Source organism: Ostrea edulis, chromosome 1 (assembly GCF_947568905.1).
Source record: "Ostrea edulis chromosome 1, xbOstEdul1.1, whole genome shotgun sequence".
Classification (NCBI taxonomy): domain Eukaryota; kingdom Metazoa; phylum Mollusca; class Bivalvia; order Ostreida; family Ostreidae; genus Ostrea; species Ostrea edulis.
This window is the reverse complement of record NC_079164.1, coordinates 104,747,571-104,763,628: the sequence shown is the minus strand read 5'-3', so window position 1 is coordinate 104,763,628 and position 16,058 is coordinate 104,747,571. Positions and strand designations below refer to the sequence as shown.

Sequence of the window (16,058 nt, the reverse complement as noted above, 5' to 3'; positions counted from 1 at the left end):
TCATTTGAACGAACTTGAAAGCCCTTTACCCAAGGATGCTTTGTGGCAAGTTTGGTTGAAATTGTCCCAGCGGTTCTTGAGAAGAAGTCGAAAATGTGAAAAGTTTACGACGACGACGACAGACAACGGACAAATTTTGATCAGAAAAGCTCACTTGAGCCTTTGGCTCAGGTGAACTAAAATGTCAAACAGATGTGATTTAGTCTTGAATTCCTGCCCTCTCTTTACTTTAAAGATTTCCTTGGAACTCCCAGTGGTTGTAAGGCAGCATACAATGTAACGGGTCTCTTAATTCAGGGGAAATTCCTGTATATCTTCCCTTTTCATTATTTAATTGATGTGCAGAGATGCCGAGTTTAGTTATACTCTTCCTCTGATCGAAGTTATTAACAATACAGAGGTAGTGTTCTCTTCCAAAGTTGTTTTGAATGTGGCATAAGTTCTTAGTTTGCCATTATTTTGTTGCTCTTTTTCTTTCACCCATACATGTAGGTTTATAAAATAATGTTTTATAATATTTAACAACTTTTTAAACGAATAGGGACTTTGTTTTGATAGATCTATATTTCTAAGTTCAGATAACTGATCCAACATTGGATAGATGCAAACCATGATGGTTTATTTTGAAGATGGAGGTTCTTTGACAATAAATATGCTTCCTTCAATAAGACAGAAGATGGATTCTGTAATGAATGGGTTCGAGTTGAAACCAGTAATTCATCATGGCTTTAATAATTTGATAATACAATCGAAATCTTCCAAGTTCAGATAGAACAGCAAAATTAGTCGACTTTCTCTGTACACCAAGAATAGCCATGCAGTATTTAATATGCAGTGTTTCACATTTCAGTTTGTTAAACATTTTGTCCATAGTTACATCTTTAAATTTGGAAGCCAAAGGGTTAAAAGCCCCCCAAATTTCACACCCATACAGAAGAAAAGGAACAATGGTATGATCAAATAATGAAGGTTAGTATTGCCGTTATGACAGTTGGATGTGACTTCCCTCTGTAATTTTGAGCATGCCTTCAAGGCCTTTTTATACAATTCATTTTGAGCAAAGGCAAAAGATCCCGAGTTACAGAAGTAGACATCAAGATACTTGTACTGTTCAACACATTCAATCCACTTGTTTTGAAGAGAACATTTTTCTGACAATTTTGTTTTTATGTATTATTTCAGCAGCAAATTACATGATGTCACACGACCCTCTTTTGGAGATGTGTATATTTAGGGTTGATTACGCAAATGGGAGTCGCTCCAGATATTAGATGGGACACATCGACTGATGTTAAGTATGCCATGAGCTTTTGACTGAGCAGAATTTGCCGAAATCGCGTTACATATTCCCGCCGCTATACACACAAAGCTCATTCGTTCTTGTTTACATTGTAATTGTTATTTCGGATTTCAAACATTTCGGTTGAGCATCACTGAAGAGACATTATTTGTCGAAATGCGCATCTGGTGCATCAAAATTGGTACCATATAAGTTTTACATTGTAGACCTTTTCAGATAAAACTGCTGATACACATGTGCACGAACGTTTACGAAACGGAAATGAAACTGGAATAAAAAGAAAACAATTAAAACTTGTTAATGAACAATAAACAGTTTTTGCATTTTTACATTGAAAAATATAGTTTTACATTATTTGAGCCGGTGGGCTACAAACTTCGGTGGTCTCCCAAACATCAAAATCCTGGATCCCACATGGCTAATGGTATATTTATTAAAGTTAAATGGATACGAGTGTATTCTTAACTTTAATTTTGTCTAATAATGCGTCTCAAATTCAAGAAAATGTGTTCTTTTTACCTAGATTGTGCTTTGCTTCTCCCTGAGATTTAGTACGGATAGTGATATAGTTAAACTCAAAAGGGGAGATAATTATCAGTTTTGAAATGTACAGATAATTCATTATTTACTGTACATAGCATTTATTTGACATCCTGAGTCAGTTCAAGGACTCTTTAGATACTTAGCATGATGTTCGAGTGGGTGCACTCCTGCTGGGGTGACATAGTGCTTCCTGTTCACAGTCATGTGGCGTTTGTGCACACCAAGTCAACCGAGTCCATATGAAAGGTGAAAGGTCATTAGACGGGACGTATCATGTTATGGCGCTGTCCATTCGGATTCATGTTTTCCGGACTTTTTCTGTTTTCCGTAACAGATGCATGTACGACTTTGAAATTTGGTGACAATTTCTCTCCCAAAAATTGTAAGAGTGAGTTTGCATTTCAGTTGGTCCGTCCTTGACTTACTTTAAGGCTAAACATAGGTCAAACAGTTTTCCGGACTTTTTTAAGTCACAGATACAGATATTGCCCTGAAATTTACTCATAAGCTTCCTTTCAGAGGAATACAATTTCAATTTGCATTTCAGCTGAATGGGCCCGTCCGCCCGTGACCTATATTAGGACTAAAAGTAGGTCAACAAGTTTTCCTGGCGTTTTTCATTATGGATACAGATATTGCCCTGAAATTTAGTCACAGGCTTCCTCTCAGAGAAATACAAGTTCAGTTTGCATTTCAACTGGATTGGTCCACATTTGACCTACTTTTGGGCTAAAAATAAGTCAAACAGCTTTCCGGGCTTTTTTCCCCATTACGGATATACAGATATTAGATCCTTTAATCCGTTCACGTATATCACTACACAAGGATCTAACGAAATCGCACACGGAGGTCAAATCTAATGACCTTTTAGTCTAACCAATCAGCGGATTGGCTATCAAATCGACAATGTAAACTCAGATCATTCAGAACACTGAAATCTTACTAGTAGCTGCCGAAGTATTCCGGTAATAACAACGTGCAAGACACGCCGAGGACACCTCAAAGAGTGTATAGTTTGACAAATATTTGTTGTTTGTGTGGATTTTCATTTCAAACCCAAACAAACAGTTTTTCACATTTTTTTGGTATGGTTACAGATATTGCTTTGAAATTTAGTCACAACCTCCCTCTCAGAGAAATACAATCAGCTCACATTTCAACTTAATTGGTACACCATGACCTACTTTAGGACTAAACGTATATCAAATGGTTTCCTGGGCTTTTTATCATCAAAGATATTGCACCGACATTTTGTAACAACCTCACTCTCAGAGAAATACATAATCAGGTCACATGTCAGATGGATTGGTGCACTATGACCCACTTTAAGGCTTTTCTATTCAGAAAGTGTTTTGTATCAATTCAGATAGCACAATATGCTTCCAGGTTGAATTTCACTGTCCGACGGACGTATATCATACCGTTTGCGGTACTGTTGTTGTCGGGATCGACCTGCGTAGTTTATAATATAAATAATGCAAACTTGGGATTTATCACAATAAATACGTTACCTTTATAAATTTAGATATTCACCTGCTTGCAGTCTTGTATCGAAAAAAAACCATGTAAACAAAAAAGCACCCTTCGTGACCCGCCACCTCTGACATGCTCAGAAACCAACATCCGGTATCATCTTTTCTTTTCCGTCGTTGTGGAGTGCAGTCACGTTTTTCTCGAGGAGGAAAAGAATTTTTTCTACTTGCTAATTTTGGCTAAGTATTGTATGGTAGTTTTTGTTATTACTTTATTACATTATTAAGCATTATGGCGAATGAAGGTGAAAATGTTAAATTACCTTTTATTGCTGTAGAGGGCGAGTACTGGGACTCTGTTGACTCTAGAAGTTTTGGTCCCATGGAATCTGACCCTTTTCTTTCTTATGGGAATGTCATGGATTCCCCAGGAATTCCTCCTACCCCGGTTACTTCGGTAGGTCAAATTAGAGCTACATCTACTATTACGCGACCTCCTGGTAGTCCGGTGGCTAGTTCTCGCCCTGAGAGTTTTCCTTCGGGTAATCGTAGGGAGACGTTTTATCGGTCTAGGTGGCGAGCTAGATTTCCTCATCCCATGTATTCTGTGCCACCTTATCCCTACTTGACTCAACCTGTGTGGACAGGGCAAGGTTTTGTTAGTAAACCAAACTTAATTGAGTCCTCCAATAAGGACGAAATTAAATGTTTGGTTTCCTCTATTCAGAAACTTGAGGCTTCTATTTCTTCAAAATTTATGACAGTGGAACGTAGACTAGATTTGATTGAATGCAAATCAGCTACGTCCCCCACTGTTCCTGGGGCTGCTCTTGTCACCCCTCGGCCCGCTTTTGATAATAAAGCGGACGAGGAGGTTGACTCATTATCTTTGGCTCCCAGTAGTCAAGAGGCATCTTTTCTCAGTGATAATTGCCTATCTCCGGTTCCTTCAGTCGATGAAGTTGGGCTTTCTCAGGAGCAACTTCCGGTAGAGAATCTCACTCTGAAAGCTAAAGTGTACGCAATTCGTAGAGAATTGTCAGGTCCCGATTCTTTAGTTTCTCCTCCCAGGAGTTCTCACAAACCTTCTGATTTTCAGTCCTGCTCTGGTCTTGTGAGAGATTCTTCTAAGTCGTATGCTTCTTTTCCCGAGTCTAGTCATTTTAAATCTGCATTGGCTTCCATTAATTCTCATCTTGTCGACGATCAGATGTCCTCCAATAAGGCATCTAATTTAGTTAGACAAAATCTGGCTTTTAGTACATCTTCTTTCCCTAGTAAGGTTAGAATGAAGTATTTTGATATTCATGATGTTTTCTTGGGAAAATCTCAACCTGTTTTTGATAAGACTTTTTCCAATCTTCTTGGTGCTAAGTCTTCTGAGGGGGTCAAGTTATCTCAGACTTCTTATTCTAGGCCGGAGAACAATCTTCGGGGTGTTGCCGCAGCTTTACAGTATGCGGAGCACTTTCTTGCTGCTGCAGGTGCCTCTCTTAAAGATAAGGGCGAAGAATTTGATGATGTTCGTTCTTTTCTTCTCCAAGTAGATAGATGTCTTTGCACTTCTCAGCTCTTGAATCTTGGCACTATTGCCAATTTTTCTTTAGCTAGGAGACAAGAGATTCTTCAAAAATCTAACGTCTCTGAGTTTCTTAAAGACAACCTACTTTTTTCTCCTCTTCATAAAGAGCAGTTATTTGGCATCTCTTTACGCAAATTACAAGAGGAATTACACAAAGAACCTCCTACTGTTAAAGTAGATGTACAACTCAACAATGGTAGTTCTAGGCGTGTTTCTTGTTCTTCTAAATCAGACTCTTCTAGAAGTAAGTCGCAAGGTTCTACTAAATCTGGCTCTTCGCTGCAAGGTTCAAATAATCTTAAGAGAAGTAATGAGCATCGTTCTTTCCCATCGGCTTCTGGATCTAATAATAAAAAACCCAAAGTAGCCAAGGGTAAGAAATCTCAGTTTTGATGCCTCCCCCCCCCCTCCTATAGCACAATCCACTCTTTCCGAGGAAGTAGGTGTTCCCTTTCCTCATCTTCCTGTGGGAGGACGCCTCTCTCTTTTTCTTCCTCATTGGTCCCGTCTCATTTCGGACAAATGGGTTCTTTCTGTGCTACGGAGGGGTTTAGAGCTTCAATTTCGAGAACAGCCTCCTCTCTCTGCGGTTCCTCTGGAATTTTCTATGACCAGAGACCCGTGGAAAAATCTGTTGTTACAAGAGGAAGTGTCTCTACTTCTCCAAAAGAATGTATTGGAAGAAGTAAGTCCACCTCTAGGTTGGGGGTTCTACTCTCGTCTCTTTCTTGTACCCAAAAAGAATGGACAAATGAGACCTGTGTTGGACCTCTCTTTTCTGAATCAGTATCTGGTGATTCCACATTTCAAAATGGAGACCAACAGGTCGATCAGAACCTCTCTCCATACAGGGATGTGGACGTCTTCTTTAGATCTGACGGATGCTTATTTTCATGTCCCTATAGCTCCGGCTTATCGGAAGTTTCTTCGTCTGGTCTGGAAGGGCAAGGTATATGCTTTCAGGGCAATGCCTTTTGGCCTATCTACTGCTCCACTAGTGTTCACAAAAATTTTTCAAACAGTGGTTGCGTATCTACACTCCCAGTCCATTTTCATCCATACATATCTAGACGATTCTCTGATCAAGAATTTTTCTTTCAACCTTCTTCATCAACATACTCATCGAGTTATTCATCTTCTGTTGAAGCTGGGTTTCCTTATTTCTTGGGAAAAATCAGAGATAGTTCCCAGTCAGAGTTTCATTTTCCTAGGGGAACAATTTCGAACAGATCTTGGGATAGTTCTTCCTCCAGAGGAGAAATTTCTCAAGCTTCAGTATCTGTTGGATCAACTACTTTCAGCCAAACAGGCTTCAGTTCGCCAGTTTCTACAACTGATAGGTTTTCTGATTTCTCTGATGGACATAGTACCTTTAGGTCGTCTTCATATTCGCCCCATTCAGTGGTATCTTCTGGAATTTTGGGTAACAGCCTCACAACAGTGGGAAGCTGTTATTCCCATTCTTCCCAGATTGTATCCTCATCTTCTGTGGTGGTCAGTGAGAGAGAATGTTATGATAGGTTGCTCGCTAGACCCCCCAGTTCCTTCTATGACCCTGTTTACAGATGCTTCTCTGACAGGCTGGGGAGCTACCCTGGAAGGCAGAGAGGCATCAGGTATATGGTCCGGTCTCCAGTTGACAGAACACATCAATTTACTGGAGATGCGGGCTGTTCTTCTGGCATTGAAACACTTTTCCCAATTTGTTCAGGGTCAATCTCTGATGATAGCCACAGACAATACAACAGTAGTGGCTTATCTGCAGAATCAGGGCGGCACACATTCTCAGTCTCTTTACCTTCTGTGCAAAGAAATTCTGTTGTTTTGCCGTTCCCTGGGAATTCGCTTGTCAGTCAGGCATGTTCCTGGCAATCTGAATCTAATAGCGGATGCTCTCTCAAGGTCACTGCATCCAGTGAATACAGAATGGGAGTTACATTCAGCAGTCTTTCAGGAGATCTGTCTCAAGTGGGATCGTCCTCATATAGACCTCTTTGCTACGCATCTGAATTGCAAACTGCCAACGTTTGTCTCTCCGATTCCAGACAACAAAGCTTTAGCAGTGGATGCAATGTCTTTCGATTGGAAGGGGATGTTTTCTTACATGTTTCCTCCTTTTCGCCTCTTCCCAAGATTTTACACAAAATCAGGGTAGAAATTTGCAAGACCATTCTTATTGCTCCAGCATGGCCAAAACAATCTTGGTTTCCAGATCTTCTTCAACTGTGTTGTGCGAGACCAATTCTTCTTCCTCTCAGGAAAGATCTTTTGTCTCAATTCAAAGGCAGGAAAGTTCATCAGAATCTTTCCAACCTCCATCTACACGCATGGTTACTGTCAGGAAATCTCTCAGACAGGATGGCTTTTCTGACAGAGCAGCCAAACGTATCTCTAGTTCAGTCAGAAAATCTACAGGAGCAATTTATGACTCTAAGTGGAACATCTTCTGTTCTTGGTGTCGTTCAAAGGAAATTGATCCTCTCGCAGTTACTGTCCAACAGTTAGCTGAGTTTTTAGTCTATCTGTTTGAAGACAAAGGTTTCTCTCCCTCTACTATTAAGGGCTATCGTTCAGCTTTATCTAGAACTATAGCTTTGTCAGGAGGTCCTGATTTTGGGAAGAATGAGTTCTTGTCCCTCATGGTCAAGAATTTTTGTTTGGAACGACCTAGACAACGTAGGTTGGTTCCAGCCTGGAATTTAGCTTTGGTTCTTAGGACTTTACAATTTCCTCCTTTCGAACCTTTATTTTTAGCTCCCTTTAAGTTTTTGACCTTGAAGTGCTGTTTTTTATTAGCTTTAGCTTCTGGTCGTAGAAGGAGTGAGATTCATGCTTTCTCCATTGCAGATTCTTGTCTCAGATTTTCTGCAGATAATTCTTCAGTTACTCTGTTGACAGATCCATCTTTCTTAGCCAAGAATCAGTTATCAGACAAAGGTTCTGGACCTATTGTTATTCCTGCTCTACCTAAATCATTAGGTAATCAGGATTTATGTCCAGTGCGTACACTTCAGAAATATATTTCTGTTTCGTCAACGCTCAGACCTTCTGGTTCTACTAGACTTTTCATTCCTATTAAGAAAGGTCTAAGTGATATTTCGGCTAAGACTATTTCTACTTGGCTTTGTCAGACTGTTAAGATGGCTTACCAATCTTCATCTCCAGAAGCCTTGTCTCGTGTTCAAGTTCAGGCACATGAAATTAGAGCCTTGTCTTGCTCCTGGGCTATTTTCAATTCCTCCTCTATCTCGGAAATCATGTCAGCTGGTTATTGGAGGTCTGATAGTACCTTTTATAACCATTACCTTAGATCTATGCCCCTTCATAATGACAGTTTGTTCTCGCTTGGACCTCTAGTTTCAGCTCAAAAAGTGGTTTTTCCTCCTAGTTGCCAATCTCAGGGGGATTCAGCTCTACTTTGAATTCTGCTTATCTAAATTTATAAAGGTAACGTATTTATTGTGATAAATTCTAAATTTTTAGTATTAAAATTTGTATTTGTTAAATAAATACTTACCTTTATAAATCAGAGGTCCCAACCCACCTCCCCTTCATCCCCCTTCTAATGTTTTGTTTTATGTCAAAGAATAGATGATACCGGATGTTGGTTTCTGAGCATGTCAGAGGTGGCGGGTCACGAAGGGTGCTTTTTTGTTTACATGGTTTTTTTCCGATACAAGACTGCAAGCAGGTGAATATCTAAATTTATAAAGGTAAGTATTTATTTAACAAATACAAATTTTAATACTAAAAATTTAGAATCTGCATCCTTTTCAAGCATTTACTGAATGCAGAGTAGGTGCAAAAATAGTTAGTGGTTAGCTAATCAAAAATAAAATGCTTTAATTTTGCGCATAGATCTGTCATTGATATATTGATTAAAAAATGTGTTGGTTTGTTGCCTTTTCATTATTACATTGACACCGCGTGTTTTTTAATAGCATTAATCATGTTAGCTTTCTGCTGGTTGGCTTTTTTCTCTTTGTTTTTCAACACGTTTTGATTTCCAGTAATTCCATACATTGATTGAGCGTTTGCGCACATCGAGGCACTGACTGTAGATTTGTCGTAACTGAAGTATGAAAGGGAACTTTGTATGTGAAGCTATTGTGCTTTGTAATCTTAATATTCATATAATATTGAATACTTAAATCTGTATGACCCGATGTTCATGTATTATTTTTGTACATAATTACTTTAAAGCAGATTAATTACTTTATAATGTTATTAACTTTCCCTTAATTACATGCTTGAAAACATCTGCATGTAAGAGAAAACAGTGCGAATATTATTTAGAAAGTAAATATAGTGGGTACATATATAAATCATCCCATAATAGACGTCTATAAATAGACCCACGCGCGTCAGGGGAATCCCAACATGATGTATTAACTCATACGCAACTGTCTAGTTTTAAGGCTGAAAGAGCATAAAACAACGAATTACTAAGAGGTATTTGATATTTTTATTTCTATTAAACTTATGGTACGGTACTGTTATAACAAAATACACAGCTTTACACAGATAAGACCACCGATGATCTGAAAGTTTGAACTGGTCACGTGACTGTCACTTGAAATGGCAGAGTGACGCGGTTATTTGTAAACATCGATTTAAAATCAAATAATTTGCGTTAAAACAGGTGAAATAATTTATGACATGTCGTACAGCCTCATAACTACATACGTGCGATGATTTAATAGCGTTTTTACGAGATGGAAAAAATATTGTAATTCGGATCATACAGCTTTAAATAAGCAACTATCCGCGGTGAATATCAGATTCTCTCTCTCTCTCCTTTCTCCCTCTCTCTCTCTCTCCTCACAATTTGTGTACGGGGTATTTGGTGGATTATTTTGTGTGGGTGTGTCCTAATGTTTTGTGTTGAGTGGCATCTCACAAATTATTGTCATGGCAAATGTTCGCCAAATAAGAGTATGCATTATCAAACATTCTGCTAATCATTTCTCTGCATAAATAATGGCTGCAAAAGACGATACTGCTTGTCTCGGTTTTATAATAAACACTGATATAATTACAAATTACTTTTTGAGCGCCTGGATTCACTCTATGAGAGGGTATCAAATAATCACTATATGCCAAATTTCAGCAAAATCGGTGATGGTACCTTTCCACCCCTATAATAAAAATTTTGATGCTTACAGAGAATGGCTCTTAACAACTACCGACGAAGCGTCAAGCTGTGAAGGGAGCCATCTTGGTTCTTTGCATAAGTGGAACATATAAACTTAGTCATTGAAAGTGACGTTTGCCATAGAAAATAAGTTAGCAGTAAATATTGTCTTCATTATGTACTTGATAGAACAAATTCAAATATGAGATTGATCACTGTTCGTTATCTTCACCTTTAATGAATATACAAAGAAATTTGACTTTCTGCAGTACATAACACTACAAATCCATATAAAAATTTGGAAACAAAATTTGAATATGCGTTTGCAGTTTGTTTATTAGCGCAATATAATACAATTATCTAGTACAATATAATTTTGTTGATTAGCAAATTGCAATACAATAAAGATAACAATGAATATTTCGCATACTAAGTAGACTAAGAAATTATATACACCGCTTTTGCAAATTCAATAATCCAATTTCATGAGTCTATTGTGCATTTTCTACAATATGATTTTGTGAACATCTCTACCATGGAGGAAATATTATTCTTTTGTAAAGGGAAATAAAATGTTCGACAGCCGTTTTCGTTTGGACTTTTTAAGTTTCATGGAAAATACTGAATCACGTGATCCGAAGGTCTGCTTTTCAGGACAGAACAACAGCTTGTTTGAGGATGAATGATAATGGACCAAAAATGGTGAAAATGATGCGTGCATTTCCGTTTCAATAGTGCGTATCATCTTCCCTGCAAATGAAAAACACTTAAAAGAAGACGATCCTTCTGAGGCTACAACGAGGCGATTTTTGCCGATAATGGTAAGTGATTTAGGAATGGATAAATCAGTCGCCTCCCACTTTATCGATCCATCATGAGCATCCAAAGCAACAATTGTCCGATTTCTTTGATCCGTCAAAAAGATGTGTTTACCATCTGAACTGCAGACAACATACTTTGGGGAGGCTAATCGGGGTATTTCAAAAGTTTTCAGCAAATGTCCCTTTAAGTCATACACTCGAATAAGAGGCTTTGGGACAACACAATCTGTTTGCAGTTTGCAGGAAATATAAAACTGGTTTGCTGCAAAATGTATGCCGTGTATGGATGCCTGCCCTGGAAAGGTGCACTTGATGGACTTTTCAGGAAGTTCTACAATCTGAAAACTGTCCACAGTGAATACTTTTATATTACAATCACATGTTGCAGCGACATCCATCTTACCAACAAGTGTGATATCTTCAAAACGGTTGGGGGAGTCCATTTGAAACAAAAACGCTCCTTCAGATCCGAAAACGAGTAGTTTTCCATCTCTCGTTGCGACGACAATTCGACCATCATTCAAGACAGCCATTCCAGTGCAAAATAACTTCGACGTCTTGTGTGGCACATTTTGTTCTTTCTTTTCTGGTGGTTTGGCATGACTCACCTCCCCTACCCTGCTGTATGGACCATCTCCAAAGGTACTAGATCTGCATCTATCCTTAGCCTCGTAGATTTCGTTTTCAAGTTCCATATCAAGGTATGAATGGGTGTCTGAGCACGAATCATTGCTCTCGTCATCCGTTACCAGCTCCACTATTTCAAACCAATTTTCAGATGTATTGTCCCCACAATCACTTTTATTACTCGGCGAGTATGTATAGATTGGGTCTTCATCAAATACACAGTATGCTTGGTGGGTGGAATGTAATGATCCCTGGTCAAAAACTAAATCTGCGTACACGATACCATAACAAACTCCGCTTGTTTTGGGGGTATTCACATAGTCAGCCATAGTCCAAATGAATTAAGACTCTAAAAGGTTTCGTTCATGTGGACTTTAAAGTATTCCATTTCTGAGAAATGTTTAATTTCTAAACATTAATTTTTATATCCATTTCAAAATTGATCAGCGACATGTGCAGATATCGCATCAAGAGCATCATTTCCTATTGAAAACATGCTCTTGATGGCGCTTAAAGGATGTAATACACCAAAATTACAATTAAATTTCCTTGTTCCTTGACTTTCGTATCTATCCTCGGAAGTGAAAAACTTCCTCATTCCAAAAATTGTTGACATACTGATGCAAAAGTACCAATGTTATATTCATCTTTAAACGTTTTCTTCTAACATACTTGAACTTTATAGTAATGAAAGCATGGAAGCAAAAATATTTTTCTTTGTACTCTTCACTTTCAGAAAGTAAATAAAATCCCTTTTCCCTACCACATGCAACTCTGGACAGAAAAGTAATAATCCAGAATGCGTGTGATACGAAAGAAGAACAGACGAAGATATCTCGGCAAATTCCGCGTGTATAATTCTTTTCAAAGTACCTTCATAAGAATATAATTTGAATGAAAGGGATTCATGGCATGCTACTGCAAGTGTGTGCCCTGGAAGAGTGGTCAGTGACGTCGGGATATCCTCATCCTCTTTTTTCCACTTTATCTTCCCGTCCCAAGTAAGTGCAAATACTGTTTTCATCATAGGGTCCGCAATAAAAATGTGCTTTTTGTCGAGACTGCATACTACATACCGTGGAGATATGAGCCCGGGAATTTTGAATGTCTTCTTTATCCTCCCTTTTTTGTCTAACATACAAATAATAGGGCTAGGATTTATTGACTGCAAATTACAGGACACTACAAATTCTCTCTGAATGTAATCTATTCCATGAACAGTCATAAAACTATTGCATTCAAAATCAAAGCATTTATCAGTAAGTTCAGAGACGTCACTTTCCTTTACTTTGTAAACTCGAACACAAAACCCACACGTCGCTGCTATGCACGAGTCTGGTAGAGCTGTCACATCCTCAAAATGTTCTTCAAAATTTCGAAGGGACAGAAATGAACCACTGTCTCCAAAAAGGAGTATTTCTCCGTCATAAGTGACTATAACAACACGATGGTCATCCAATACTGTCATACCAGTACACGTTAATTTTGAGGGTTGTCGGGACTTGGTGGAAGGTGTACTTGCGGGATAGGCATTTTCATGCGGACCCTCCCCAAAGGTATTTGTACGACATTTCTGCGTCTGAAACTTTATCTCCTCATCAATGTCTATATACGGATGTGAGTTCTCGTCAGAATCGCTTTCAGAGTCCGAATTTTCTTCTTCTGATATAAGTATGACATGCTCCTCCTCTATAAACTGGTTCTCATACACAGGGTCTTTTTGACTAATCATCGTTTCATTTGAGCTGTTATTACTCTCATACACACAAAATGCTTGATGACAGGAGTTAAGGGAACCTTCGTTAAACACTAAATCTGCGTATGCAATGTAATAAGGATTGTCCTCGGATACATTCACATAATCATTACTTTCGGTTTTTACAGTACACAGGTACTGCTCCTCGTCTTGGGTCTCTTCACTTAGAAAAGGTTCTGCCATTTTAAGTAAGAGACATATGTAAAGAAAGAGACAATATCAGCAACCACATTTTTTTTATCATCCAAGTGTATACAAGGAATTGAATACATCGATCAACGTAGTTTCCTCTTTTCAACCTAAGCTCCGTTTATTCGTTATTTATAGATGTACGTGTGACATCCTTTTAAGTATGTAGTCATTGATTTTGGATAATACATGTGTTCATAATGTCATCAAACGACTGTGTGATGTATAGAAACAACATGCATAGTTTTGATCTCTCCCGAAATCAAATTATTTTTCAACACACTTTGAATACTAGTATTCTAGCATTAACACATGGGAAAAAAATGTATTGATGCTAATAAAATTCAGAATAATCGTCTTAGAAATACTGAACAACATATGCCACAAACCACAAACTAAAAATTATAACAAGGTAAAGATAATGAACAGTGATCAATCTAATTCCTATAAAAATAGAAAATGAATAGTAGGGCAAACACGGATATACCAGAGGTGGGATCATGTACCTTTGAAGGAGTGACCATCTTCTGCCGACCAGTCACGCCAGCCGTGAGCTATATATCTTGATCAGGTAAACGGAGTAATCCGTAGAGTCTTCATATTAAACACGCCTTTGATAGGCATAGCATAAAAAAAATCAAAAATAATATATATATTTAAAAAAGGATAATTATTTTTCTTTATTCCTTAGAATAAATATATGTAACCGTTTAGCCTATAATAAGAAAGAGGTGGCACATATGTGAACATATACTAGTATTAGAATCAATTTGTTAAAAAATGGGAAATGTCGCAGTTTTAATGCCTCTGACAGACTGGTATCCCCTCCCACCACCCACGTTTTAATGCCTCTGACAGATTAATAATTAATACCCCCCCCCCCCAACATTTCAATGCCCACTCAAAGTCAATAAAAGCGTGCAATCGATGTCGCCGGCACTTTATTAGAAAATAAGCTATATCAAATCATATATTTTGTGTGCTATACATTCATGGACCCATAGCCGCCGTAGGCATGGTATACTTTTTATTTCCCCTTTACTTATAAACTTGGTAGGAAGCGTAGATACCCTAATTTTGTAACATACGTGACTGTCGCCGACTCAATTTTTAAAATTGAACAAGCAAATATAAAAATCTGAGAACGTGTTTTTTAATTTTCTTTGCGTTTATATCATTTGTATTTAATAAATTTTCATTCAATAAAAGTTTAACACCTTTTGCGTATGATTTTAAGCAGTGGTGTATATATTACTCCATGTCGCCAGATTATATTATGTGATCATAGGGTCAATTAAACACCCAATGTATGAACAAAGATTTCGTATTATCTTTATGTTTTTGATCTATTTTGGCGCTAAAATATTCAAAAACTTTGGGAAAATATTCATCAAACGATATTTGGATGTGACATTGAGAAGAAGTCATCATTATTCTCAAAATTTTGCATTCTGATTTTAGAAATGTAACATACGATACAATAATTTTTTTTATGAAAACGTATTTGCAAAGCAAATGTTACCCCTTTTATGAAAATCTCGTAGTGTACAGAGAATGAAAATATAAACATTTCTTTTGCAGAAGTCATTGGTTGGTCTGAAATTTGACAAACGTGTCAAGATGTAACATTCGTGATGTAACATTCGTTACCGAGAAATTAATTAAAAGGAATGATATCACAATTTCCCGCGTATTTTTGCTCTCTGTCTGCATGATGTGGTATACGACATGAATGTCTACTATGAACATTTGAGTTTGAAAGTCAATACGTGTTAAACTTTGAGAATTAGGATTAATTTTCTCTTACGGTAAGTACTGTTACAACAACTGCAATGTTTGATATACAATACTGATTAAGCAGATCGAATGTTTTGGTCTGAATTTGTTCTTCTGATATCAAAGAATGTATATCGTATTCCAAATATCTCGAAATTCCTCTGGTGTAAGAATTACATTGAGTATAACGCTGGTAACATACGTTTTTCAAAGTAACGTATGCTACTTAATGAAATGCTTGATTAGACATCAAATATTGAACTACATATTGACAAAATATCATCATTAACGATATGTTTGTTGAATATCAACTATGTTATGAAGAAACAAATGTGTTATTGTTCCCGTATTCACTAGCATATACAGATATCCTCTGCAAGAAATACAGACCATGTTTTTCTCTGCTACTGTCCTATTTATGATACATGTAACTATGCAACTCTACATTTATCAATTTACTAGAATTCAGCATCTTTTCATAATATACCTTAGAAATGAAGGGATTAATCTCTGATGATTGTTCTATGCAATCTTATAGAGAAATCATTAAGAAATATTTTATCTGAGTGTAACATATGTTACCAGGAATTCCGTTACGTAATATTATTCTACTTGTTTTTAATTTTTTATTTATTTTTTCAGAAATGGCGCTTGTGAGAGCAGAAGTATAGAATAACTACCATGAAAAAAAAATGCATTAAAACATAAGAACAACCATGAAAAAATGTTTTAGAAATAATATTATATGCTTCCCTTGTGGCAATACTGAAAAGGTAGAATGTCTGTATAGACAGTGAAAATAAAGGTTTAACTACCGGTCAAAGGCTACCATAATGATACATGTAAGTTTTGTCTCTC

At 37.4% G+C, this 16,058-nt stretch overlaps 1 protein-coding gene across 1 annotated transcript; it reads left to right on the top strand.

Annotated features, from left to right (window-relative positions):
* Positions 1 to 5,419: 5,419 nt before the first annotated feature.
* LOC130048558 (uncharacterized) lies at positions 5,420 to 7,402 on the top strand. The gene is made up of 4 exons (XM_056145435.1): positions 5,420 to 5,582; positions 5,685 to 5,846; positions 6,109 to 6,513; positions 6,609 to 7,402. The coding sequence occupies exons 1-4, from the start codon at positions 5,420 to 5,422 to the stop codon at positions 7,400 to 7,402; spliced, it is 1,524 nt and encodes a 507-aa protein (XP_056001410.1).
* The last annotated feature ends 8,656 nt before the right edge of the window (positions 7,403 to 16,058 follow it).